General features: G+C 38.1%; 1 protein-coding gene across 4 annotated transcripts in view; it reads right to left on the bottom strand.

Moving 5' to 3' along the window:
• BTBD7 (BTB domain containing 7) overlaps window positions 1-27,566 on the bottom strand; it is an 84,545-nt gene that overhangs the window by 9,729 nt on the left and 47,250 nt on the right. For 3 of the 4 annotated variants that reach the window (XM_082384483.1, XM_082384481.1, XM_082384482.1), the window contains 5 exons: window positions 11,287-11,495; window positions 9,167-9,242; window positions 5,953-6,113; window positions 2,956-3,099; window positions 302-491 (listed from right to left, as the gene is read on the bottom strand). In XM_082384483.1, coding sequence (XP_082240609.1) covers window positions 302-491; window positions 2,956-3,099; window positions 5,953-6,113; window positions 9,167-9,242; window positions 11,287-11,495 — 780 coding nt within the window. Of the gene's footprint in view, window positions 1-301; window positions 492-2,955; window positions 3,100-5,952; window positions 6,114-9,166; window positions 9,243-11,286; window positions 11,496-27,566 lie in introns of those variants that run through there. The other variant, XM_082384484.1, reaches the window with a different exon arrangement.

Genomic DNA, 27,566 nt, shown 5'->3' with positions numbered 1-27,566 from the left:
AGTATTTTAATTTCCTGGAAAGATAGTAATTTATATACTTCTAATTATTTCTTAAGGTTTTAAAATTTCACTGTGTCCAAAAGGCTCTTGGTAATACCAAACAGCTCCTGAACTGCATTATTAGTTCACAGTCCAAATAAAATTTTACTAGCATATATTCTCTTCTGAATCTCAGGATATTTCAGAAGTCTTTTAAATATATTCACTCTTTTATTCAAATAATTTTTTGAGTCCTGACTATGCAAAATATGATCAGATTATTCATTTAAATACAATGCCTGAAACAAGGTTACTGCCTTACCTGGGATTTCATTTGCTACAACCGAAGGAGGGCTTGACTGGTTACTGCTGATCTGCTGGTGGCTGATCATGTGACAGCACTGTGGCACGGCGTTATTGACCATGTAAAGTGTGTCTGGCACATTGGACATTCTAACCATTCTCAAACGCACAAGATCTGTTTGTTCCACCATCATCTCGTCTAGCACTGACTGAAAACAATTCAGTATTAACAGAATTAGTCAACCTTACACCTCTGCTAAATCACATTTAGAGAAAGATTACCGCCATCATCATATAAAAAGGGAATTAATTTATTGTTTCCAGTGTATGACGCTTAAAATTAGTGGTGAAAGGAAAAAGTACCCTAATCTCTTTAATTTTTTCCTACCTCTTTAATTTTTAAAGGATCTTTTTGGAGCATCTTTGAAAAGAAAGAATCATTTTCTGAAAAATCTGTTTTTTTTTTTTTTAATTTACTTGTATTTATTTTTTGCTACATTGGGTCTTCGTTGCTATGCACGGGCTTTCTCTAGTTGCGGCGAGCGGGCGCTACTCTTTGTTGTGGTGCGTGGGCTTCTCATTGCAGTGTCTTCTCTTGTTGTGGAGCACGGGCTCTAGGCACATGGGCTCAGTAGTTGTGGCTCATGGGCTCTAGAGCACAGGCTCAGTAGTTGTGGTGCACGGGCTTAGTTGCTCTGAGGCATGTGGGATCTTCCCGGACCAGGGCTCGAACTTGTGTCCCCTGCATTGGCAGGCAGATTCTTAACCACTCCGCCACCAGGGAAGCCTGAGAAATCTGCTTTTAATTGAAGTATTTGAAATTTGAAGAAGGGATATAAAATTAATCAGAAGTAACTTATACATAAAGTTACTATAAAGAAAACAATGTATATATGTATATAAATGTACATATATATTTATATATATATTACTATGTACATATTTATATGTATGTACATATTTATTATGTACATATTTATATGTATGTATATACAACAATGTATATAAATATCAGAGCCAACAAGAAATGCTCAAAATATAAAATATTAAAGACTGATATTAAATTCAACAGACCTAACTGTTAAGTAAGTTTCAGATGAATCTATCTCAACAAACTGCAGAACGGTCAAAATGGCATCATGTAAAAACATTTTCCGCATTTACTGGGGGCATTTTTCTGCTTATGCATGGGTACAGGAGGACTGTCTGATCCGCTTACTGCTGCTCCGTTTTGAGACAGAGCAGAAGGGAGGGTAGATCTAGTTTATTATGGACCTTTCATCACCAGACTCAACCTTCCAAGAGGCCTCAGCTGCTTGAGTGACTTTAATCATCGAACTTACTTCAGAAAGACCAGACCCAACCATTCTGCTTTTTTCCTCTGTTTTACAACTATTTAAAGTGTCAACTACTCGGGGCGGGGAGGGATAAATTGGGAGATTGGGATTGGCATATACACACTACTATATATAAAACAGACAACTAATAAGAACCTACTGTATAGTACAGGGAACTCTATTCAATACTCTGCAGTGACATATGGGAAAAGAACCTAAACAAGAGTGGATAGGGACTTCTCTGGCAGTCCACTGGTTAAGACTTTGTGCTTCCAATGCAGGGGGCACGGGTTCGATTCCTGGTCGGGGAACTAAGATCCTGTGTGCTGTGTGGTGTGGCCAAAAAATAAAAATAAAAAATGAATAAATAAATAAAAAGAGTGGACATACGTGTAACTGATTCACTTTGCTGTACAGCAGGAACTACCACAGCATTGTAAATCAACTATACTCCAATACAAATTAGTTAAAAATAAAATAAAATCGGTAAACTGGAAAAAAAAAAAAAAGTGTCAACTACTCAATAAGGGATAGATTATCATCCTATTCAATAAAATAAACCTCTCACAAATCCTTTCATAGACATATCTTAAACTAGGGACTCCAACAATAAAAATGAGAAAATTTTAAGATAACTATGTTTCTATACCCAAACACATTGTTTTGCCTGTTAATTCATTTCATTAAGCTTACTGGTGATTTCTGACTTTCAAAGATTGTCAGTTCCTCAAAAGGTCACCCCAAAGATCTTACGGCTGAACATTTCTAATAAAAATTACAGTATTTCATTTTCCATTACCATATTTACGTGGCGAGTTCTTTATGTTATAATATACATAACGCCAACTTTTTACTTAATAGGCCTAAAATTTTGTCTTAAGTTTGTATACTTATTCCAAAACTAAACACAATTTCCAGCAGCCACTACAAAAATATGTTACAAGAAGTCATGGCATTTCTTTAGTTTACAAAAGGAAGAAAATATGTGTGCAATCTTCTTTCAAACATTTTTCCCACCCTGAAGATCACAAAATACTGATGACCATTTCAGTAAAATGAAAAATTTTTTCCACGCTAACAGTTTGCAAGAAAAACTGAGATGAGAAAAATATAAAATGCAATTTAATATGACCTAAGTTATAAAGATAAAAACATGCTTGATAACTCAACATTTGGAAAACTACTCTGGTGAGTAGTCAAACTAGAATTTACTTTCACTTTCCCTATTATTGGACATTTAGACTATTTCCAAATATTTAAGTAATATCACAATAAATGTCTTTGTGTTTATAGTTTGTAACAAAGTAGTCTAACATCTTAAAATGGTTTTTATTACCTTTGCTTCTTCTACATAGGGAGAGAACAGTCGAGGACGAACATATATTCCAGCATTCTTTTGCCGTAACCAGGCATTTGACTTTCCACCTTCTGTTGTAGGAAGCATATCTGACGGAGGAGTACTAATCAAGCCTCTTTTCATCTTGAAAAAAAAATTTTTTTTTTACAGAAACAGAGATTTGTGTAGCACCACAATATTACAAAGATAAAAATAATTATACCTATAAATCAAAATGTTAGAACTTTAGCATTTAAATACAAATTTAGGAATATATGTGAAATTTAAAAATACTTCAAATGTTCAATAATATTTAAAGGATTCAGCAAGCCATAAAAAGGTACTACAATTTTCCATTTTTCTCTACATGGAGGAATGATGTTTTAAAAACAAGAGCTATACTAATTAAAAATATAATGAGTCAGACTAACTTTCAGAACTCTTAATGAGAACCAATTTGTTTTTTTCCTTACTCATCTGGGAACTGATTCCTTCCCACCCTACCCTCCTCAAGACAAAACAAGCACATTCCTGGGCCTGTATCTACAGTACAAAGAGGGACAGTCTGCATGGTGATTAGGGGCAGGGGCTCTAAGGGAAGGCGAACTTGGCTCGAACCCTAACTCTCCATTTAACAGCCACGTGACCATGGACATCTCCTTTTACCTGGGCCTCACCTTAAGGGCCCCTAGATAGCCCTGGAGATGGGACACTGCACAACTAACTAAATGTGGTGGCCCTGTTGTTCCCACACCTACGCTAGGAGACTATAAATCAAGTCCTTAGAGCCCATGAGGTGACTGTGAGGAGTGAATGAAGGTAAGGAAGGTAAGCAGCGCCTGGCACAGCGCTCAGCATACACTAGAAGAGCATTATGGTTCACAGCCATTATTAGCAACCTTTTACTGGGCACTGGCCATGTGTTAGGCAGGCGATTAGGAGCAGAGGTATATATTTTCTAAGTCTATTAAACAAAAGTTCTAAAATTTTTTTCTAAACCAAATTCAGGGATCAATTTGGTTTGAGTCCCAGGTTTTAAACAAAACCAAACATTGTTTCTTTAATATTATTCTTGTTAAATATAATAAACGTCTAATTGCTGCATTAAAATCATGTTGAACAAATAAAATATAGCAATAGACATATTTTGAAAATAGGAAAGAAAACCCACAACTCTAATCTGTTACAACTGTAATAATGTTGATATATATCCTTCCAGTCTTTTTCAAATAAGTTTTTACCTAACTAAATTTTAGAATACATAAAAATACACATTTTTCGTATGCTAACCCATATATATATGGCATCCAAAAAAAAAAAAAAATGGTCATGAAGAACCTAGGGGCAGGACGGGAATAAAGACGCAGACCTACTAGAGAATGGACTTGAGGATATGGGGAGGGGGAAGGGTAAGCTGGGACAAAGTGAGAGAGTGGCATGGACATATATACACTACCAAACGTAAAATAGATAGCTAGTGGGAAGCAGCCGCATAGCACAGGGAGATCAGCTCGGTGCTTTGTGACCACCTAGATGGGTGGGATAGGGAGAGTGGGAGGGAGATGCAAGAGGGAGGAGATACGGGGATATATGTATACGTATAGCTGATTCACTTTGTTATAAAGCAGAAACTAACACACCATTGTAAAGCAATTATACTCCAATAAAGATGTTAAAAAAAAAAGAAGTAAAAAAGAAACACATTTTTTATTCTTCTTTCTAAAATTATATTCTATTATTATGTTGCTATATTAGTCTTTACAACCATTGGTCAGGGCAGGCAGCAAAATATTCTGTCAAGTAGTCGTGCTATAATTTATTTTCCCTGTTATTAGATATTTAGGCTATTTCCCAAAATTTAATGATGGTGCTACCAATGTACCAGCTATACTTCCCCTATGGGACAGTAATATTATTTCAAAAATCAGTGACCTAATAGGTAAAAAAATGATAACTTACTGTTTTATTTTGCTTTCTTTGGTGTGTGTGTGATGACTAGTGAGACTGAACATTTTTCTAATCAGAGAGTCCATAAATATTTAATTATTTTCTTCTAGTTTTTCCATATTTCAACTTAATATTTAATTCTTCAATCTAACAGGGATTAATTTTGTGTGCAAGTGAAATGAGGGTTTAACTTTAAGCACATTTCTTCCCTCTCCCACTGATGGTTAGTATAGTACTGCAGTGATTTGTGATAGCTCGCTTATTATATGTTTAATTCTTATATTAATTAGGATCTTTTTCTGGGCTATTTTGTCTTCTCTATTATGCTAGCACCACAGATTAACAGTTAGAGTTTTAAAATATACTTTATATTATGGAAGAGTTATCCCTCCTTAATTATGTTCTTTTTAGAGAACCTAAAAAAATTCTTATCAGTTTTTTTCCAGATGACTTTTATAATGTTTCTGTGCAGTTGAATAATAAACTATTATGATGTTTACAACATCATATTAAAGTTATAAACCAATATGTGAAGAATATTTATTTTCCCCATCCATCAATTACAGCAATTCTTACAGTCTAAAAAATTCACTTAAAAAATTATGAAAGTAACATAATCAGTCAGCTCCATTAATTTTTACCTGAAATACAATTATAAGATTCATTCATCCCTTTTACACTGAACTAATCTCCTTCTCTCTTGCTCTCTGATTTACTGCTATTCTTAGAGTCTCCAAAGGTAATTTCTACCCTTTCCTTTTTTAATAAGGACTACTTGATCTACACTGATAAATGGCTGGATCAACTCCACTAGAAACAATCCTCTTGCAAAAGTAAGACTGATATATCCACTCAACTCTCATCCACCAAACATTTATTTGTGCCACGTGCCAGACACTGGGGACACGATACAGTACAAAAGAGACATCTGTCTCTGTCCTCATGGAATTTAGTTTAATGATACTCCATTAGTAGAAATTATTTACAATGATTTAAAAAAAAAAAGACACTTTCTTTTCATGAAAGGGATAAATGAAAAAAGACACTTACTGCATCACTTAGGACTTCACTGTTTATAGGTAAAATATGTTCAATTCGCACAAAAGGTAAGAGAGAAGAAAGGATCTCTCTAAGCTCTTCGATGTCCAGGTCTCGTCTTTTTACACCTCTCTTGTTCACACTGTGAGCAGTGCCACTCAGTAAGTTTGGCTCTATGATAGAGACAGAAAATGAGAAGTCTCCAACCAAATCCAAATTTTCAGAGAAAGGCTTTCTTTCTTCTCCAGTACACTTTCAGTAACACTCTTTATATTAAGTATATCTGCTTCAAAAAGCATTATAAATAATTTTTATGTCTTAAGAAGTTTTCATAATAGAGATACTCTCAGACAAAGAAAAAAGCATGGTGTCAACAGTACAATAACATTCTTTATGATTGTTCTGCATTAAAGAATACAGAATTCTTTTCCATATACTAACTCAAAGGAGAAAAAACGACAATCTATTAAAATCTAGTTTGACCAAGGGCTTTTTCTTAAGGTTTCTCACTTTTGCGACCAGTTTTTTAAAAAGTACAATAAGGGCAATGCAGGCCAAATGTTATTTCTGATCACTGTAGGTTACCAGTATGCTCATTAGGCTACTATGTATATTTAACAGCAATTTAATGAGATTCTAAAATTATATCACCTGGTATCTTAAAGCAGCAAAACCTAATGTACACTCTATCTGACTTTAAGAATTTTATGAGCCTCCTAAATTTCCGTAATATGGGAATGTTAATGCATAAAAGTGAACCTTTTGACATCTGATGTGTAATACCACTGTCCAGAGCAGAGAATAAAATGTTTTCTTCATTGAGTATTAGTGAAAGGGGAAAATCTGAAGTGTATATATATGCTTTTGATATTGAGGTGGGAAGGAAAATTTCATATTTGGGGAATTTTTTATCATATCTTTAAACCAGGGGGCTGTATCTTTTTCTTCCTTAAAAAAAAAAGATCTTTATCATTCACAAGTATAATTGCTGGATTTTTTGCAAACACTACAGGCAAACTGGTATTCCCCTTAAATCACGTGATAGATAGATAAAGAGATATTGTTTTTTGAGAGGGTAAGATATTTTTGGAGTCATTCAAAATAAAATTATTGCACGTGTGTGGAACAAGGGTTTTTTTTTTTTTCTCTTGTCTTGCTATGCTTTGGCTTCAGTACTTATAAAAGGCACTGCTTTTCGAAAGAAATTTTTTCTCAAAGTAGTGGTGTCCTGGTTTCAAACGAAATATTACAAGAAATTCCCAAATATGTAACAGGTAAGGGCAGAAACCTTACGTATGAAGGGGACTGAGACAAAGGGCACCCTGGTTCATGCAGCGTCCTCCTTCCTCATCCCTGTGAAAGAGCCTTCCATTCTAACCCAGCCTGAAAACCACTGTTTTGTAAGGGAAATTTTATCAAGGATGTTCATTATTTGCTCAAAATAAATATGACATTTCATCATTACCAGCCTTACATCAACGAACAAGCCTGTGATGATTATGTAGCATTATATACAATCAACTCTTGTTATCTGGGGTGGTTTTGTTCTCTAAAGCCGCCACAGTTAGTGAACACTGAACCACTGCTTCTTAGGGAAACACAGGGTTCGGTCCCTGAGAGCCTCTGGTCGCATCAGTTTTGTTAACCAATCAAGACATAACCTTGTTTTATGTGTGTTTCTGTTTAAAGACACCTTATTGGTACGTATTGTTGATTCATTAACAATGAACTCACAGCCAACAGCACTGTAACTCGTGCCTGAACTATGCTTATCAACACATACATTTTCTCCGTAAGGCACATCACAGCACTCGTGGACTTAGGAACACTAGACAGTATTAAGCATTACACTAGGAGGCCATTTTAGACCGTGGGATCACCAGAAAAACCCATAAAGATGTGAAAAACACGGCACTAAAAAGATTATGAAAAGGACAGTGGTTTGAGAGCTGAAATAAGAAGGGAGAGTGTCACTCTGTTCTACCTTAAGCTGGAAACGTATGACTCAAATTTTGTGTCACTCTGCACATCTCTGCAAATGAACATGCAAGTGTCATGAGTACTGATTTGGGGATCACAAATAAATTTTAGCAAGTAGGTGAATTTGAAAATATAGAATCTGCAAATAAGGATAGACTGTATAATGGCATTTCAAAAATGTCCCAAATTAATAGTAGTAGTTTTTGTATTTAAAAAATTTCAAATCTGAAATTGCTAAAGGCTTTTAGCAAAAGATAAATTAGGAGAAATAAGATAGGAGAACTGCTTTTGTTCCCTAGCGCGCTTGGGTTGTAGTATATTAAAGGGACACTATAAAAAGATTTGAAGGCAGGTTTAGCTTGATTTTTTAAAATATATTTTAAAATGTGGGCAGAACAACTCTGTAAGTGTACTAAAAAACACTGACTTGAACACTTTAAAAAGGTGAACTTTATGGTATGTAAATTATATTTATATAAAGCTGTTGAAAATGACAGGAAAGGGAAACCTGCATTTAATTTTTCTAATATTTTGATTTGGGTTCACTACATAGAGGAACACAATATTCTATGAAAGAAGGAGCACAGGTGGGTGGGCTAACCCTAGATATAAATATAAGACTGCTATAGAATCATAAGCTTCCAAAGTTCAGTTAAAATCATAAGCTACATATGATGCTTCTATCTCTTCTGCAGTATCCCCAGCTGGAGGCCATTCAAAAGGATCATTTCTCCTTTACCTTCTACAAAAATTTAAAATAAACAACAAATATACTCTCTTTGGGTAGTCATATTTTTTTTTTCCCTTGAGGTAAAATTCACATAACATAAAACTCACCATTTTAACCATCTTAAAGTGTACAACTTAGTGGGACTTTTAGTACATTTAGAATGTTGTGCACCTATCACCACTATCTAATTCTAGAACATTTTCATCAACGACATGCTTTTGTAACACTTTAATTAAATGAAAAATTTCAGTCTAATACTTTCATAAATCAGTCAACATATATTATTAAACACATAGAAAGATAGCATTAAGAGTATCGCTTTAAAGTTGCAAAATTAAATTTTCTGGTATATTTATTTCTAACAAAGTATACCCTTGTCACTAAAGGATTCTACTGATTGTAAAAATTTCTGTTTTCACCAGGCAACAGTGGCAACCGTCAAAAGACTGATGTGCAGCCGCACTTCAGTAACTTTCAGGAAAAGCTTACAGTTGCAAGCTAGTTTTCTGAGCTTACCTCTGTCTGCTATTCTCTTCATTAACTGATGCTCACCCCATTTAATCAGATATTTAAGGATATCTTGTTCACTTGCCTATAATAAAAAATGGTTTACATTTATTTCAGTGCAATCAGATAGACGGTTAATCTCATTAATGACTCCTCCTAGGTCATAAAGTAAATACAATGTGCAACTTGCCACGCTTCACTCTTTACACTGGCTGTTTCCAATGTGTCTGAGCTAAACCTGTGGTGTATCAGCAGCAAATACACAAGACCGAATGACATGTGTTTTGTCCAGTAACCTCACTCTTGGCTCTAATTACATTTTTATTCTTATTTCCATCTTTATTTTTTCTTTATCCTGTTTTCTTCCCCTGTTTTAAATTTATCTTACTATACGGTTTCGATAGAGCTGGCTTAAATTCTTTTTGGGACAATATGGAGATAAACAGATGAAAGTAAAAGTGTAAGGATACAGTGTGACCACTATCTCCTGCAGGAGCAGAAAAAAACAAGTATGGCAACTTGTTTTGGCAGAAAACACTACAATCTCCACAAAGTATGCTACTGACTGGTGAAGGACCCTTCAAGCACTGTCTGTGAAATGGCAATGTGCCCCTCATTCTTTTGTACTTTTTTTTTGGCTGTGTTGGGCCTTCGTTGCTGTGTGCAGGCTTTCTCTAGTTGCGGCGAGTGGGGGTTACTCTTCATTTCAATGCGCGGGCTTCTCATTGCAGTGGCTTCTCTTGTTGCGGAGCACGGGCTCTAGGCGTGCAGGCTTCAGTAGTTGTGGCGCGCGGGCTCAGTAGTTGTGGCTCGCGGGCTCTAGAGCGCGGGCTCAGTAGTTGTGGCTCGCAGGCTCTAGAGCGCGGGCTCAGTAGTTGTGGCTCGCAGGCTCTAGAGCGCGGGCTCAGTAGTTGTGGCTTGCAGGCTCTAGAGCGCAGGCTCAGTAGTTGTGGCTCGCGGGCTCTAGAGCGCAGGCTCAGTAGCTGTGGCGCACGGGCTCAGCTGTTCCGCGGCAGGTGGGATCTTCCTGGACCAGGGCTTGAACCCGTGTCCCCTGAATTGGCAGGTGGATTCTCAACCACTGTGCCACCAGGGAAGCCCCTCTTTTGTACTTTATTTAAAATCTTAGGGCAAAAGCTAGGCTGCTGTCCAAGGTTTTTACTTTCTAAGAAGAAATGCAAAGCTTCTAAAAACAATTAATTGAGAGAACTGACAAATCCTAACTCCCATAATGTCTGCATCAGGACAGTGAAATAAGGTTAATGAACACAGATCCAAAATAAACCAAAACCAATTATGACAACATTTGTACTGCAATCAAAGCAATATATGAAGGAAAAACACAGATGCTAAGTGGATTTTTAAAATCTTCATTTCTGACTGAGATGGAAGCATTTCATAATTTTTCTGGTACAAATACAAAGAAACAGGAAATGGCTCAATGAGTTTATGACTTCATAACATTAAAACTGTTGTACAGTTTCTAGCATAAAATTCATACAGCCAATGCAAAAAGAAAAAAAAAAGAAAAAAAAAAAGCTTGAACATATTCTACCTGAAAGTATTTTTTTACAATATTTTAAATCTATTGTTAGTTTAAATTACCTAATTATAAAGGACATATAAGTCAAGGGCACAAGAATTTGCTTAAAAGTACTTCTGACTAAAAATAAGTAGTTGAAAGCATTATTATACTTCAGCAGGACACACACATTGAGTTTTTATAAGCATTTGAGTAGGTCAGAAATTGAATATTATTCTTACTTTGTGCTGCTTAAACTAACTAAGTATCTTCTGATACTTCACCAAATAAATGAAACCGTTACAGTGAATATATTATTAACAGAAGCCAAGAGAGTCACCATTGGGATATGCTTCTGACCCTGCCTTTTGCCTACTGGCACAACCCCTTTGGCGTGGTTGGTTAGGACCTGGGCCGGTTCACAATGCTGAATCATGGCGGCAGAGCGCACAAAGGGCCAGAGAGCTAGAAGGCTGTGGCTGTACAAAAATGAAGAGGGCATCCCTGGGTGGGCTGATCTCCCTAGATGGGAGAGTAACAGAGCACAGATGGGTTGCTTGGTGCACCTATGAATGACACTGAATTTGAGAGGCGTATAAATGATTACCTGTAGGTAGTCAGACTGGATAGCAGTAAGCAGATGGTCTTTGCTGAGTTCATAAAAAACATCCGAAGTCATGACCTGGGAAAATTCCTCACAGAGGAAATGCAAAGCTTGTCGGTGTACCCATTTAGAGCCATATGGATGAGAGCTCCACTTGAGGATGGCAATTAAGGTATCTAATGAGATGCTTTCAGCAATGATATCCTCACAGCCTAAAAGAGAAGGCAAATACTTCTTGAGATTAATCATAAATATTACTTATTGAACATCAGTGTGTTAGACACCAACCTGAAAAGCAGCAATGGTAAAAAAGAACAAGGAGATAAATAAAATCTCATGGTAATCACCAAGACTTGGTGGGATGGGGTAACAATTGGTAACTATAATAGATTATGACATCTATAGGAAATCTGCTGTTCCATAAAGACAGATCCATAGAAAAAGGCAAGGAACCCTCATAATTGTTTAAGAAAATAAACATCTATGTGCAACTCAACAATTTGTATAAGACATTATAGTGGAGGGCACTGGACCAAACGGGAAAGAAAGAAGAATAGGTAGAAATGGTACAGTTGTGGGAACTGGCAAGAGGAAGGTTTGGATGACACCTGACTGATAAGAGAATCCACCCTTGGGGGTAAGACAGGTGAGCTATCTTCTAGGAACTATGAGGACATCTGTTTTTTGTATTACTCTAATAAAAAAACAACACTTTGCATCGTCGATAGTTTAATCCCTCAGAATACAGATAAAATACTGCAGTTTTTTGTTCATCTGGTGAACTAAAAAGAAATATGTGGTTTAAGTGAAAAGGACCAGGATCCTGGAAAAGTGACTATGGCACCTTAAGAGCTCAAAGAAGAGAAGAAGAAAATCTGAGGATAGTCATCTATTTTCCTTAGGAAAGATAATTTCAAAATACAAAGATAAAATATAAGTAAAATTAGAGTGACAAAGACTGTGTAAAGGAAAATGGCTAAAGTTGGACAGAAATTCTTCACAACTAAGTTTACTATAAAATAAAAAAAGAACCCCAATAATGGGGGGGTTGTTTAAACACCACCACCACCACCAACAACAAAAATATGGCTAAACAAGCTGCTCTCTAATGAGCTCAGAGGTTTAAAAGATAGAGTAGTAAAAGACAGAAAGGGCAGCAGTGAACCCTGGAGACTTCCAAAGTTCAAAGTTCTTGTGAACCTATGAAAAGTGAAAAGAGAAAGATAACAATTCCCATTTTCAGGTGATATAAGATCATTAGGAGCCAATATAGAGTTTGTAAAAAGTAATGCTTCCTCCCCTTTTCTGATATGGTACCAGATAAGCAGAATATCATAGAGAATTGTGTAACCTGATTTCTGCAAAGCATTTAACGAAACACTTCATGATGTCTCTAGACTGTTAGCTACAGAAGACGGGGACCGCTGTCTTCACTGTATCTCTAGCACCTTCTACCACCTGGTTGGCATTAAATAAAAATTTGCTGAATGTACAAATGAGATCTTTGAAGATAAGACAAAAAGATGTGGAGGGATGACAGAACAGTGGCTAACAGAACCATTTGCAAGTAGCACTGATTAACTCCCAGGATGGAGTGGAGAGTCTCTGTCTTTCCGATGTTAATCAAGAATTTGAATTAAGTTGTGGAAAGAATGCTTCAAAGTCTTGAGATGACCTAAAGCTGGGAAACGCAGTTAAAAATACACTGGATAAAATGATCATAATTAGATAAAAAGATGGATCGAAATGAAGATGAAATCTAACCAAAAAAATCAGAAAGTTCTATATTTAGATTAAAGAAAAGCAACGGCACAGTAGAAGATAGGGGCAAGCTAGCTTAACTATAACCGCTTATTTAAAGATAATATCTGGGTATGTTAACTGAACAAATGCAAAATGTGACATGGCTGCTATAAAACTAAAGCAATCTCAGGCTTTTAAGATACAAGCATAGAGTCATAATCAAAGGAATAATGTTGCACTGCTCTCCTGTGGGGTGCTGTGTTCTGTTCTGAGCCCTGTGTTTGGACAGGCAATGACAAAACTCCAGAATTCTCAGAGGAGGGTGTAAGTACAGTGGAGAGTTTGAGACCTGTTACTGAAGAAAAGCTCTGAACAAACAAGATTATTATTGATTTATGTAAGAGAAACCCGAGGAGAGACATAAGAGCTATCTTTCAATGTTTGATGGAACCTCATGAGGCAGAAAAGAAATGACCCATTCTCTGTGGTTGCAAGGGCAAGTCCTGGGAAACACATGATGGCAAAAGAAGAGAGATTTTGACTCATTATTAAGAAATTTCTAACAATTAGAACTGCTCTCCTTACCTCCCCTCAAGGATCCCTCTAGAAAAAGGCAGGAGGCTAGCTCATCGCATTACGGGTAGAGTACCAAGAACCCTTACACTGGGTATGGAACTAAGGTAGGATGACATCCAAGCTTTTTCTGCCACAAAGATAAAATCGTTTTTAGAAATAACAGAGTAAGCATAAGAGTAATTAAATCTAAAGATTAAAGATTAATTTATTTAATCTAAACATTAAAATGAGATCCTTATAAATGAAATCTGCATGTAAACAACATCAAAGGCATGAATGTGTGCTGATGAGAAGTGGGAAATATGGAAAAGTTCTGAACAGTTCTCAAGATTTTACTGTAAGCCTTGAATGCCAAGCTGAGGGGGACAAGCCTCGCCCAGTAGCCAGTGGAGGACTTCTGTCAGTCTGCTGTTTCAAAGCAGGCACTGAAGTGGAGTCAAGTAGTATGAGTCAACATGACAGGAAAGGCAATCTGGTAGACATGTTTGGGGACAAACCCAGGCAAATTAGAGAAAATGTGGTTTTTAAAAAAATGTGTCACAATCCTACTAAAACCAGGATATTGGCAGAGGGAAGAAAGGGAATTAAAGATAACATCATATGTTTAAACTTCTGAGGTTTACAAAGAAGCTAGACATGATAGGAAAAATGGACTTTGAAATCAAATTGACTTGAAATCCCAGCTTGACCATTTAGCAGAAAAGTCACTTTGGGCAGATCACTTACCCTCCCTGAGCCTGAAATGTTTTCATCTGTAAAACTTGGATTATATTCCTAACTCAGGGTTATTATATGAGATTTAAATGAGACCGTATCCTTGATGATATTCTTCCTTCATTTGAACATTCTGGAGTACCTACTTGCCAAGTGCTGTAATTACAAAGCTCTTTCTACTGCACAATTTCCTGGGTAATGTCACCTGTCCCCATGGCCTTAACTCCCATTGTATCCTTATGTCTTTCAAGGTCCAACCTAGAGCTCTCTCCTGACATCCAGACTCATTTCTTAAACTTCCCAGACTCATTCCTTAACTTCCCAGAGTTCACATGGATATTCTGCAGACATCTTTAATCCAAAAGTCACTTCGTTTCCTCTGGGAAATCTAGCCCTTCCTCCTCCCTCCTCTAGCACTTCCCTCCTCATATATATATACACACACATATATATATACACACACATATACACACACACACACACACAACTTTGTTACGTATGTAACAAATTATTCAGTAGCTTGACTTCAAGATAAAATCCAAACTGCAGTTTTTTGGATGATCTGGCCTCTGCCAACTTCTCCAGCCCCTACTCGGTTCATATTCTGTACTCTAGTCATACTGCATTACTTACAATTTCCTAGAATTCCACCGAACTCTCTCACCTCTAGGCCTTTACATATGTTGTTCCATTTTTCTGAAATGCTCTTAATTTTCCTTCGTAACTCCTCCACATCTTTTAGACTCAGCTTAGATATTGCCTCTTTCAAAAACCTATCTTGAACCCGCTCCCCAAAGCCTAAGTCAAAAGTCAGGTGTTCCTCTTACCTAAAAGTTTCCATGGTGTCCTGTGTTTCTCTCTGTAATAGCATTAAACTCCCATCCTAGTTTATCTTTCTGATATATTTGTCTGAATCCTCTATCAGACTGAGCGCTCCTTTAGGGTAGTGGCCCCATCTTTATTTTTTTTTAATAAATTTATTTATTTATTTATTTTTGGCTGCGTTGGGTCTTCATTGCTGCGTGCGGGCTTTCTCTAGTTGCGGCGAGAGGGGGCTACTCTTCGTTGAGGTGCGTGGGCTTCTCATTGTGGTGGCTTCTCTTGCTGAGGAGCACGGGCTCTAGGTGTGCGGCCTTCAGTAACTGTGGCACGCAGGCTCAGTAGTTGTGGCTCACGGGCTCTAGAGCATAGGATCAGTAGTTGTGGCGCACGGGCTTAGTTGCTCCGTGACATGTGGGATCTTCCTGGACCAGGGCTCAAACCCGTGTCACCTGCATTGGCAGGCGGATTGTTAATCACTGCGTCACCAGGGAAGTCCTGGTAGTGGCCCCATCTTATATCTGATTCTATCTATCTACCTGACACCTGGTAAATAATTAATTAAAAACAAACATAATAGCTAACATTTTTGAAATTTATTATGTACCAAGCTCTGTGCTTAATTTAGATAATATTTAATCCTAGCACTTCTTCTTGAAGAAGGTATATTATGATTCCCATTTTACAGATGAGAAAACTAAGACTCACAAAGATTAATTCATCTGCCAAGGTCATACAGCTAGGAAGAGGACAAGTCATACTTAATGAAACACATCCTTTCCTTCCCTTCTATCCTATAAATCTCTTTCCATCTCCTTCTTATGCCTCTAACTTTAGGTCTTCTACTAATCAATGCTCATCAGAACTTCTTCACTTAGAACTGCCTCTCTCATGAATAGAAAATATACCAAACATGGTAATATTAACTCACAAATGTAAAAGAAAGACAATTAGGTTCCCCCCAAAAAAGTTGGAACGTATATTTTAAAGAGATTTATCTAATTTTGTCAAAATTAGCATTTTCATATTATAGCAAAGAATATCAATTAGTGGTAATTTGCCTTTTGTCAAGCTTGTCAATAATGGAATGAAAATGTAAATACTGTAGCAGCAAGGCCAAAGGGATGCTGGCAGGGAAAGGCTAGCAAGTAAGATGCAAAGAGGCTTCACACAATGCCGTTTCCTTGGTAAAATCTGGACCAGTCTCGTAAGTCCAAAAACATTATTAGCACACTGAAAGATGGTCAGATCCTTGGTGACAAAGTGATAATAACCCAAATCCCAAAAGACCAATGTATAAATCACAAGGTCCATTTATGCGCAGTGCAGGTATTCATTTCTAGTGAGCTGAAAGTCATAATCTATCTTAGCTCTTCTCAAACTATCTTGGGTCAAGGAACAGTTTTTTGTTTTTGCCTCTTTTTCAGTTTCTGATCTGCCATGGACCAATACTTCAGTAAAATTCAGTAAAAACACTGCTTAAATACTATGGCAATGTCAAATTGCTACAAAAGATTTAAAATTCATACTCTCAATTTCTGTACTTATCTCATTGTAGACACACTTTCAGTAGCACTGTGCTAAAATTCCTTCCCCTTTGCCAGTTTCAGGATATATGGAAGTCAGGTTTGTTTCCTCCCATTCAGTACTAATTAACTTACAGAGGGTACGCTCTCTCTTTTTTCCCTGTAGAGCTTACTGACTCCATTTCCTAACTACAGATTAAACAGTACATATATTTCTTTAAAGACAACTAAACGACACAGTCAGAATGGCTACTTTATCTTTTTAAACTAGAACTTTGGAGCTTATTAGACTATTACCCACACGTGCTCGATTACTGTTTAGACATATTCACTACTACCAGCCTTCTGATCCCTGTGCCCCGCCACCTCCACGGGCAGAGTGTACTTCCCTGCCCCAAGACTTTGGAATTGGCCATGGGATCTGCTTTGGCCAATTAAATGTTAGTGAATGTGATGTGACAAAAGGCTTCAAAAGTACTTTTGGGAACTAGACTTGCCCTCTCACCTTCTGCCACTGCCATGGGAAGAACACACTGTGGCTAGTTTGTTGGTCCCAGGAGGAAAATGAGCAGCAGTGGGAACAGAGCCACCGACCCTACTCAACCACGGTGGCAATCAGAGTGAGTCCAGGGTTGCAAATTTAAATCTGTGATTTCAACTGACCTGGAAATTTGTGAGAAATACATGCCATGCAACATAAAACAATATAATAAGGTTAGAGGAAGGCTGGCCTTAGAGCAGGCATAGTGACTCTTCAGTGGCACCAGAGTTAGAATTACAACTTCAAGTGCAAATAGGCTCGAGAGAAAAGTTGTTTCAGTTCTTTCCTACTAACCCGTACATGACTGATTCCAAATCCTAAGGAAAGGAATTATGAAACAAGAGGGAAATGAGGGCAGCATGAAGTAGCAGGAGGAGCATATAAGGCTTTGAATTCAGGTAATTATATCACTAACTCTTGGCTCTCACCTACCAGCCTGTACTGGATCAAAGCACACCACCCTCTGCTAGTGTCATTTCCTCACATCCAGGATGAAATAATCCCATCAGAGTTCTGAGGATTATGTTAAATAATATTGGGGAGCCAATGTGTCCATGAACACTATCCTTTTTCTAGGCAAGACATCTTAAATCAGCTGTGCCAACTCTCTTCCTCTCTCTCTCTCACATACACACACACAAAACTAGTTAATGTTTCTTACTGATTCTTCCTTCAAAACGCTCTTTGATTAGCTTTGTTTTCCATTCCTATTAACACCACCTTGGTTCAAATCCTCAGTACCTCACACACTAATTATAGAAAAGCTTCCCACTATCTCTGTCCCTTCAGTATTCTAATCCATAATGATCACGAAGCCGAAAGGTTTGCTTTCTAAAACACCACCATCAACATATCATCCCTGCACATCTATTTTAAAAAGGCAACCAGAATTCCAGATCCAAGGCAGAGAATAAGCATCAGACATGGGGGTTAGAAGACAAGTCAATCTATGCCTTAGTGTTTTTCATTGCTAGTCCTTGGACTCTGCAACATCTGAGAGCTGGCTGGATAAAGGCTCCTCTCTGTTATCCTTCAGGAGGACCATTCTGAAGAAGATTCTACAAAACTCCTCAAGGATCCTGGTAGGCTTGAAGCCCAGTAGCCTCCAGTGGTAACCAACACAATGGCCCACTCTTATGCTGCTTTCCTTCCTCCCCTTTTTCAATCCCCCCAATTCTCACTCTTGTTCATGGGATTCCTTACCAATTAAACTACCTGCAAGCAAGCCTTTGTTTTAGGCTGTTTCAGCACAGGTTATGGGGGAATGAGAGGAGACACCCACACTATGATAGTAAGATAAGTGGCCCTAGGAAATAAGATTCTTTTTTTTTTTTTAATAAGTGAAAATAGGATAGCTTTTTTTTTTTTTTTTTTAAATGGGGCAGAAGGAAAGAAGCTTTTTTATTTATTTATTTATTTTTGGCTGTGCTGGGTCTTTGTTTCTGTGTGAAGGCTTTCTCCAGCTGTGGCAAGCAGGGGCCACTCTTCATCGCGGTGCGCGGGCCTCTCACCATCGCGGCCTCCCTTGTCCCGGAGCACAGGCTCCAGACGCGCAGGCTCAGCAATTGTGGCTCACGGGCCCAGCTGCTCCGCGGCATGTGGGATCTTCCCAGACCAGGGCTCGAACCCGTGTCCCCTGCATTAGCAGGCAGATTCCCAACCACTGCGCCACCAGGGAAGCCCAGAAATAAGATTCTTGAGTGAGATTCTGGAACTAAATCACTCACTGGTACAATGGCAAAGAGGACCCCATTCCTAATGACAAGTGGGGTGGTGATAACCCCTGCCTGTAGCAGCATGACAATACTAAGATTTTTCACTAAGTGAAGTATTAGTTCAGTAGTAGTGGCTGAACTTGAACAGAAACATTAGTAATTCAAAGGACCTGATGTGGCTGGATGAAAAGTCATGAAAAAAAGAAAATGACAGTCACCCCTCAAGTCTAAGAATTCTGTCAAAATCAGGGAACTTCTAGATCAGTGTTCAAAGAGACCCTTATTTCCTGCAGCTGCAGAAAAGACTGCCAAAACTCAGGCTCAAGATTTAATTTTAAGGATATCAGAACTACAAAGAAGACTTGAGCAAAGTCTTGGCAAATCTCTGACAAAATCTGGGTCTTGATAGGAACAGGTGGACACAGAAACCTGGAAGGGGGATATTTGGGTGGATGAGCTAGGAATGCTAAACCCCAACATTCACTTGAACTTTCTGGGCTGGGAGGAGCAGCACCTCCCAACTCCTTGCTAGAGGACAGTAGTGTTCTCTTGCCAGAAGACCCTGGAGGTGCCTGAAAAGACAGGGTTTGTCTTCTTCAACATCTGCCCCTGCCTCCTCTCACTAGCTCCAAACCAATAATCAGGATCTGTTCAAGCATAATCACATTCTGAGAGAGAAAGTATAGTCCCTGTTCTGGGAAGAAAGCACACACACCCAAGGAATTACAAGACCTGGATATAAATACGGTGAGAGTGGATATTGAGAGTGCTGTGCCAGGGCGCTAGGTTTGGGGCAGTACAAAAGGAGCAGGAAGGTGTTCGTCCAGAATCTGAGGGACTCAACTGCAGTACCTTCTGGTGCTTCCTTGGTCAGTGATAACGGAGGCTGGGCAACTGCAGATACTTCTGGGATGAAGGTCTGGGTCATCTCACCTGGAAGGCTATCTAGACCTGCTGAAATGTTGGTAAAGCATGAAGAAAATCTAGGTTGGGTGATGGAAGAGGGAGACTGTGCTGACCTGTACTGTTTAAAGTTGCTTAAGCTAAAACTCTTTTCCACGATCTCCATCCCTGTCTGTTTCTAAGCTAAAGTTGGCCAAAACAGAAATGTGTGATTTGAAAGGAAGCCGCAGCAGCAGCCATTACTCTCTAAAAGTCACTGTAGGGGCTTCCCTGGTGGCGCAGTGGTTAAGAATCCGCCTGCCAATGCAGGGGACGTGGGTTCAATCCCTGGTCTGGGAAGATCCCACATGCCGTGGAGCAACTAAGCCCGTGCGTGACAACTACTGAGCCCACGCACCGCAACTACTGAAGCCCGTGTGCCTAGAGTCCGTGCTCCGCAACAAGAGAAGCCACCGCAATGAGAAGCCCGTGCACTGCAACAAAGAGTAGCCCCTGCTTGCTGCAACTAGAGAAGGCCCACGCGCAGCAACGAAGACCCAACGCAGCCAAAAAAAAAAAAACCAGAAAAAAAACAACAAAAAAACTCAAAAACAAACAACAAAAAAAGTCACTGTAGCTAGATGTGGTGACAGGCAGACACAGAGGTGCCCGTAGATTCTAGCTTGTCCTTGCTCTCCTCAGCTCTGCATCCAGCTCTCCCTCCCAACTGCAGCCCTGGTGATAATACTGGCCCCAGGCAACCACCAGATGATTGGCTGCAGATCCACGGATACAACTGCCACTGTCCTCATGCTTCCCCCTTTGCAGCTCCACCTTAGTGGCTCAATGTCCTTGGCTTTCCAGGTTGACTGATTATTAACTCCTTTGGGTCTAACTCCTCTCCCTTTCAGACCTTCACTTCCCCAGCTTCTTCCACAATTGCGTAAGGCCCAATTCCTATAATAATTCCCCTACCCCGTAAGTCAGAGTTGCTCAGCTTCCCTGACTGAACTCTGAGTGATATAGTTACAATGAGAATATCAATTATAGCCTCCAGCCAGTTGTAGCAGCTGGGACTGTGGCTGATAGCACCATCTTTCCTGAACTGAGTCTTTTATTAGAGGTGTGGCTGGTTATCACCTTGAAGGCTCTGTGATAAATTAGATTTAAATTACTGATTTCCCCTAATTAAGTTAAATCACATGGAATTGTTGATATTAAACCATTCTAACCTATGAAAATCAGAAGATTAAATAATGTATTTGTTTTCCGTTGCTATGTAACAAATTATCACAAGCTTAGTGGGTTAAAACAACAAACATATCATCCCATATTTTCTGTGGGTCAGGAGTCTGGGCACAGGTCACCTGGGTCCTTAGTCAGGGTTTCTTAAGGCTGCAATCAAGGTGCCAACTGGGTTTACATTCTCATGTGAAGGCTGGGGAAGAATTTGCTTCCAAGCTCATTTGGGTTGCTGGCAGAAATCATTTCCCTGCAGCCGTAATAACTAAAGGCCCAGCTTCTTGCTGGCTATTAGCTGCGGGGTTCACACTCAGCTCCAAGAGGCTGCCTGCAGTTCTTGCCACGCGGTCCACTCAACAGGCCATCTGACCACATAGTAGCTTACTTCTTCACAGCTGGCAAGGTAAAAAGTCTCTAGTGTAAGTCTACTATGAAGATGGAGTCTTATATAATCTAATACAACCATGGGAGTGATATCCCATCATCTTTGCCATATTGTATTAGTTAGAAACAAGTCTTATGTCGCACTCACACTTAAGGGGAGGGGGTTGCATAATGGTATGAATACCTGAAGGTGAGGATCATTAGGGGTCACAGTAAGTTTATAAGCGTCTTAGCAATATCCTTTCTGACATACTGGACAATCCTAATCATTTTAGTCTGCCATAGTACTCATTTCTTTGATCTGCTTTAGCTGCGTTTTCTCAGAACATGTCTAACGTTACTACATTTCTGAAGAGCAGTAAGAACTGCAATCAGTATTTTAGGTAAAGGTGTATCATAGTTTGGCCAGAAAAAAAAGGACTGATAAGAAAGCCAAGAATACTCAGTGAGGGAAAGGATAGTCTCTTCAATAAATGGTACAGGGAAAACTAGATATACCTACATGCAAAAGGATGAAACTGGACCCCTATCTAATACCACTCAAAAAATTAACTCAAAATGGATTAAGGACTTAAAGACTTTAAACTGTAAAACTCCTAGAAGAAAACACTGGGAAAAAGCTACTTGACATCAGTCTCGGCAAGTATTTTTGGATATGACACCAAAAGCACAAGCAACAAAAACAAAATCAACAAGTGGGACTACAACAAACTAAAAAGTGTCTGCATAGCAAAAGAAACAATTGACAAAATAAAAAGGTAACTTACGGAATGGCAGAAAATATTTACAAGCCATAAATAACAAGGGGTTAATATCCAAAATATATAAGGAACTCATACAACTCAATAGCAAGCAATCTGAGTAAAAACTGGGCAAAGGACTTAATAGGCACTTTTCCAAAGACATACAAATGGCCAACAAGTACATGAAAAGGTGCTGAACATCATTAATCATCAGGGAAATGCAAATCAAAACCACAATAAGACATCATTTCACACCTGTTAGAATGACTATCAAAAAGACAAGAGACAACAAATGCTGGCAAGGTTGGAGAGAAAGGGAACCCTTGTGCACTGTTGGTGGGAATGTGCATTGGTATAGCCACAGAGAACGGTAGAGAGGTTCCTCACAAAATTATAAATAAAACTACCATATGATCCAGCAATCCCACTTCTGGGTATATATATCTGAAGATATGAAATCACTATCTTGAAGAGATATCTGCACTCCCATGTTCATCACATCAATATTCACAATAGCCAATCCAAGACACAGAAACAACCTAAGTGTCTATCAACAGATGAATGGATAGAGGAAATATGAGATATCTACATCTATAATCTATATCTATATCCAGTATTCAGCCATAAAAAGAAAGAAATCCTGCCATTTGCAACAACATGGATGGACCCTGAGAGGATTATGCTAAGTGAAATAAGTCAGAGAAAGAAAAATATGATATCACTTATACATGGAATCAAAAAACATCAAACTCATAAAACAGAGAATAGAACGGTGGTTTCTAGAGGCTGAGAGGCAGGGAAAATAAGATGTTGGTCAAAGGGTACAAACTTTCAGTTATAAGATGAATAAGGTCCAGAGATCTAATGTAAAGCATGGAGACTAGTTAACAATATTGTACTGTATACTTGAAAGTTGCTGTGAGAGCACAGCTTTAATGTTCTCACTATAGCAACAACAAAATGTTAATTATGTGAGATAAAGAATATGCTAACTAATCTTATTGTGGTAAACATTGTGCAATGTACACATGTATCAAATCATTGCATTGTATACCTTAAATTTACACAATGCTATATGTCAATTATAGCTCAATAAAGCTGGGGGAAAAATAACTCTGGATTAAAAACTATTTTCATTATAAAAAAAAAAGTAGGCTGAGTTTTTCTGGGTTTTATTTCTTATACTCTTTTGGCTAATGTTCAGAACCTGGATGTCTCTGTTGGGTAGAAGGGCATTAACACACAGGCAGAGACTTAAGTGCAACATATTTATCTATGTGGAAGTATATCTTTCAAACTTCTGCCCCTTTTAATAGCCTTGTAAGATTTTCTTGTAATAGCTAAATGCCAGAAAGCATTACTAGTATTATAGATCCATTCCAAATATCTTTTAAAATTCCCTTTCAGTATATTTTAAAAGTTATGTTCTAATACAATCTCTGGATTGTCTATCTGGATGGATATACAAGAAACCGATAACACTGGTTGCCTCTGTGAAGGGGAACTGAGGGGCTGGGGGACAAAAAGTTGAGAGGGCAGGAGACCTTTCGCTGAGGACCCTTTTGTACCTTTTGAATTCTATTCCATTTGAATGATTACCTATTCAAAAAATCAAATAATAAAAAAAAAACAAAAAACACCAGGCTATGGAAGGTGCCAGGAGTTCCTTCCCTCAGTGCTCAATATAAAATCAATCAATGACCACAAAATCCAAGCAAATATTGGGAAGGAAATGAGAAGGTTCGCTGCTTTGAGAACATTACTCCCTTCTGATGGGAAAGACACAATCACTGAGATTCATGTAACTTGTGTGTGAAAATGTACAAAGAGTGCTTGTACTCTTTACTCTTACAGCTCTGCCAAGCTGTGTGAAAGGGAAAAACAAAGACGGGAAAGAAGCTGAAAATGTCTAAAGAACAACTTTAGTAACTAAAGGAGGAGGTTAAAGCACACAGACAACAACTGACAAAAGACTGAGGATTTCTCTTTACACCATGAAAGGAAAAAAAAAAAAAAAGACTAAGAATTCCTAAGATATTTAGTTGAATATAGATTTATATTTCTTTAATGTCTGTTATAAATTAACATTTCTAATATGACATTTTTAATATTTGTGCTTAAGTGTTTTTTGGGGTGAGAATAGCATAATGAACGGGAGAAGCATTCAAGGGGATGTCCGTTCTCTGGACACAGACACTATATATAAGCCTCTGCTAAACTAAAATGCGAGGGGATCTAATTCTGGGACCTACAGGATGCCTGAACTCCTTGAAATTGAACACACGTTCTCACGTGCAGGCATCTTACTGGAAGAGAGATGCCAAGATACACCACTAGAGTCGGACTGATCCGAGACCCAATCCCAACTCCCTTTAGCTGTGTGATGTATGAAATTTTGCCTGTTTCCTCAACTGAAAAATGTTTCCTAATCCTAAAAATCTCCCTCATCGGGTTATTTTGAAGATTAAATAAGAAAATATACACACAGCATCTAGCACATTAACTTACGATAAACATTAAATAAATGGCAGCTATTACTATAATTAAGTTCCCTTGAAGAGGGCACCCACTGTACTGGTGTATTCTAATTCAAAAGCAAGTATGGGGATTTGCGGGGGTAGGAGAGGGTAGGAAGGGAGCATAATCTCAAGACAGGAGAGCAAGTCAAAGGTCATAAAGGGAACAGAAAGGGTCAGTGACAACCTAAATGTTTGTGCACTTTTCTCTCACAGATCATTTATTAAAATGCTACATAAACCCAGTCCTAGTACTTATTACGTGAGAAACTCAGAAGTTTATGCCTCTTTATCGAAAAACACAAAATACCCATTTATACCTATACTATGTTTATTATTCTTAAACCATTTTCCCACTAGTAACAAAACAGTAAGCTAGTATCCTTAATTCCATTATCATAATAAAGGAAAAGTCCAAAGCTCTTGGGGTAGAGCCAAGTAATTATGACTTTCAGAAAACTTTTTGATATCTACTGGTTTTTATCTCTTCAATATAATCGTGTACTCCCTTTGAAACAGTGTACCTCATATATGATTTCTTCTTACAGAGATCATATTCCCTCTCCCCCTCAAATGGGAAAGAGTAGCTCTAGAGTTGGAAAAACCAGGATTCAAATTTAGGCCTTAACACTTTCTAGTTGTAACCCTAGGTGACAATATTTTCAAGCCTCAGTTTATCTGTAAGATGGAGGTAATACCTACCACAGAGGATAATGTGAGCTAAGAGCTTACACAGTGCCTGGCAAAAAATAGGTGCTCAAAAAATTCTACTAAAGAAATGAATAAATAAAGTAAGGAACTTTTAAAAAAGAATTAGTAATTTCTGATGCATAATTAATAGATTTTATCTGCTTAAAGAATGTATGCATTTAAAATAAAAACACTATTTCTGGAACATTTCTTATGGTCTCTGCATGCTGCAACCAAAGACAGCGTTCAGAAATGTAAATTTAATCAGGCCACAGGCTCAGGATAAAGCCAAATGTCTCAGCATGGTACACCAAGTTCTTCATTACACAGCACTGCCGGCTGCTATAGCCTCATTTCTCCATACCATACCTCTCTTATCTCTGCAACCCCTCCCCTCGGCACCAGGCAAAAGTGCCTCGCTCTCATTTATCTCTAGGCCTTGCTACCTGCAGTTCCTTCTGCCTGATATGTGCCTCTTTATCTCCAACCTTTATTTACTTAACTCCTTTCATTCTCCAGGTCACTTCTCTGTAAAGTTCTTGTATAGTTCTTGATACTGTCCCTCCTTCCCTAACTGTCTCTCCTTCCCTAACTCCCTATATTGAGGTTTGAGGCTCCTCTTTTTCCTATGTGCTCCCTACCATTCAGTGCTTTACTCTATTAGGGCACTTACACTGGAATTGCCTATTGGCACTCACCACTGACACTGGAATTGCCTATTGGCACTCACCACTGGACTATCCTATTCATTTCTCTACTCTCAGGGTCTGGCATATAGTAAGAGGTCAATAAGTGTTTGCTAAATGAATAAAGTATAGGAGTCATACTGCTAATTCTATAACAAGGATCCATTTGAATCAACAGGTTATATTCCTCCCTCCCCCCATAATGTCCCATTGTTACCTTTATTTGCTTGAAAACTCAGGCAGCTGCTGTTCTCTCAGGTTTACAGACCTATCATGATGACCAGATTTACGACACTGTATCTATCTACTTCTATTTAACTTAGTACTTACTACCTTCTATTTAACTAGGTTAGGAGGGGGAGTTCACACCACTGAAGACTTTAGATACTTAATATTTTTCTTTACACTTATAAACAAAAAACTATCAATCTAGAATTTACGATGAGGCATAAAAATAACAAAGAAATTATTTAATCATACATTTCTGAACCTCTCATAATTAGATACAAGCTCAGACAGATATCAAGGTTTAGAAAACCAAGGTGATGCCCACGTATTTTCTAGAAATAGTTTAGTGAATCAGGTTCCAAAATTCAGCATTGTTTTTTTTTTTCTTTTTTTGGCCGTGTCACACGGCATGTGGGATCTTAGTTCCCCGACCAGGGATTGAGCCCTCACCCCCTGCAGTGGAAGTGCGGAGTCTTAACCACTGGACCACCAGGGAAGTTCCAGCGTTGTTCTTCAATGTAAACTTCATTAGGAAGGAACACTGACAGCAAAAACTTAGTATTAAAACAAACCCACTTCAGGGGTCTATTATGGTTGAAGAGGAACATGGTTAAAAACAAAGCCATGTAAGTGTGCAAATAGTGTTTTCAGTTTTCTGGCATGACTTTCAGATGTGTGGATATTTCACCTTCAAGTACTTTGACATGTAAAAACATTTACTCGAAGTCTTATGGACACATCACTGCTAAGTATGAGGCATGTTTCAGTGGAGAGAACAAAACCAGAGCTCAAAGCCTTTTAATATATCAAAGCTACCCCCTTCGTGGAGACATATTTAGTGAGGCTAGCCCATGTTAATTTATAACAGGAATTGATACTCCTTTTCATCTACATATATGAAAAAATAGCTGGATGGAAGAACTTTCTAGTCAGTTTATATTCACTGCATGTTTTAGCAGGCTCATAAATTAACACTTCAAACTCTGATTCAGTCTTCAGGAGATATTTATAAAAAGGTACTATTTGTTAAGTGTTTTTCACTGAGTAGTGATTCTGAAGGGTTCTTCAACACCTTTTGTATTATTTTTATTATCTGAATATCCAACCAGGGCATCCTTACATTTTTAGAAACAAACAAAAATACAGTTATTAAAATAAAGTAACTATTATGTAACGACATAATTTTCCCAAAGTTTATTAAGTATGTAAAAAGCGAGACACAGGATAACATGTATAGTGTGGTACTATTATATTACAACAGAACAAGATATGCATGTG

Source organism: Balaenoptera borealis (genome assembly GCF_965194805.1).
Source record: "Balaenoptera borealis genome assembly, chromosome: 3".
Taxonomy (NCBI): domain Eukaryota; kingdom Metazoa; phylum Chordata; class Mammalia; order Artiodactyla; family Balaenopteridae; genus Balaenoptera; species Balaenoptera borealis.
Note: the sequence above shows the minus strand (reverse complement) of the source record. Positions and strands in the feature narration are given on the sequence as shown.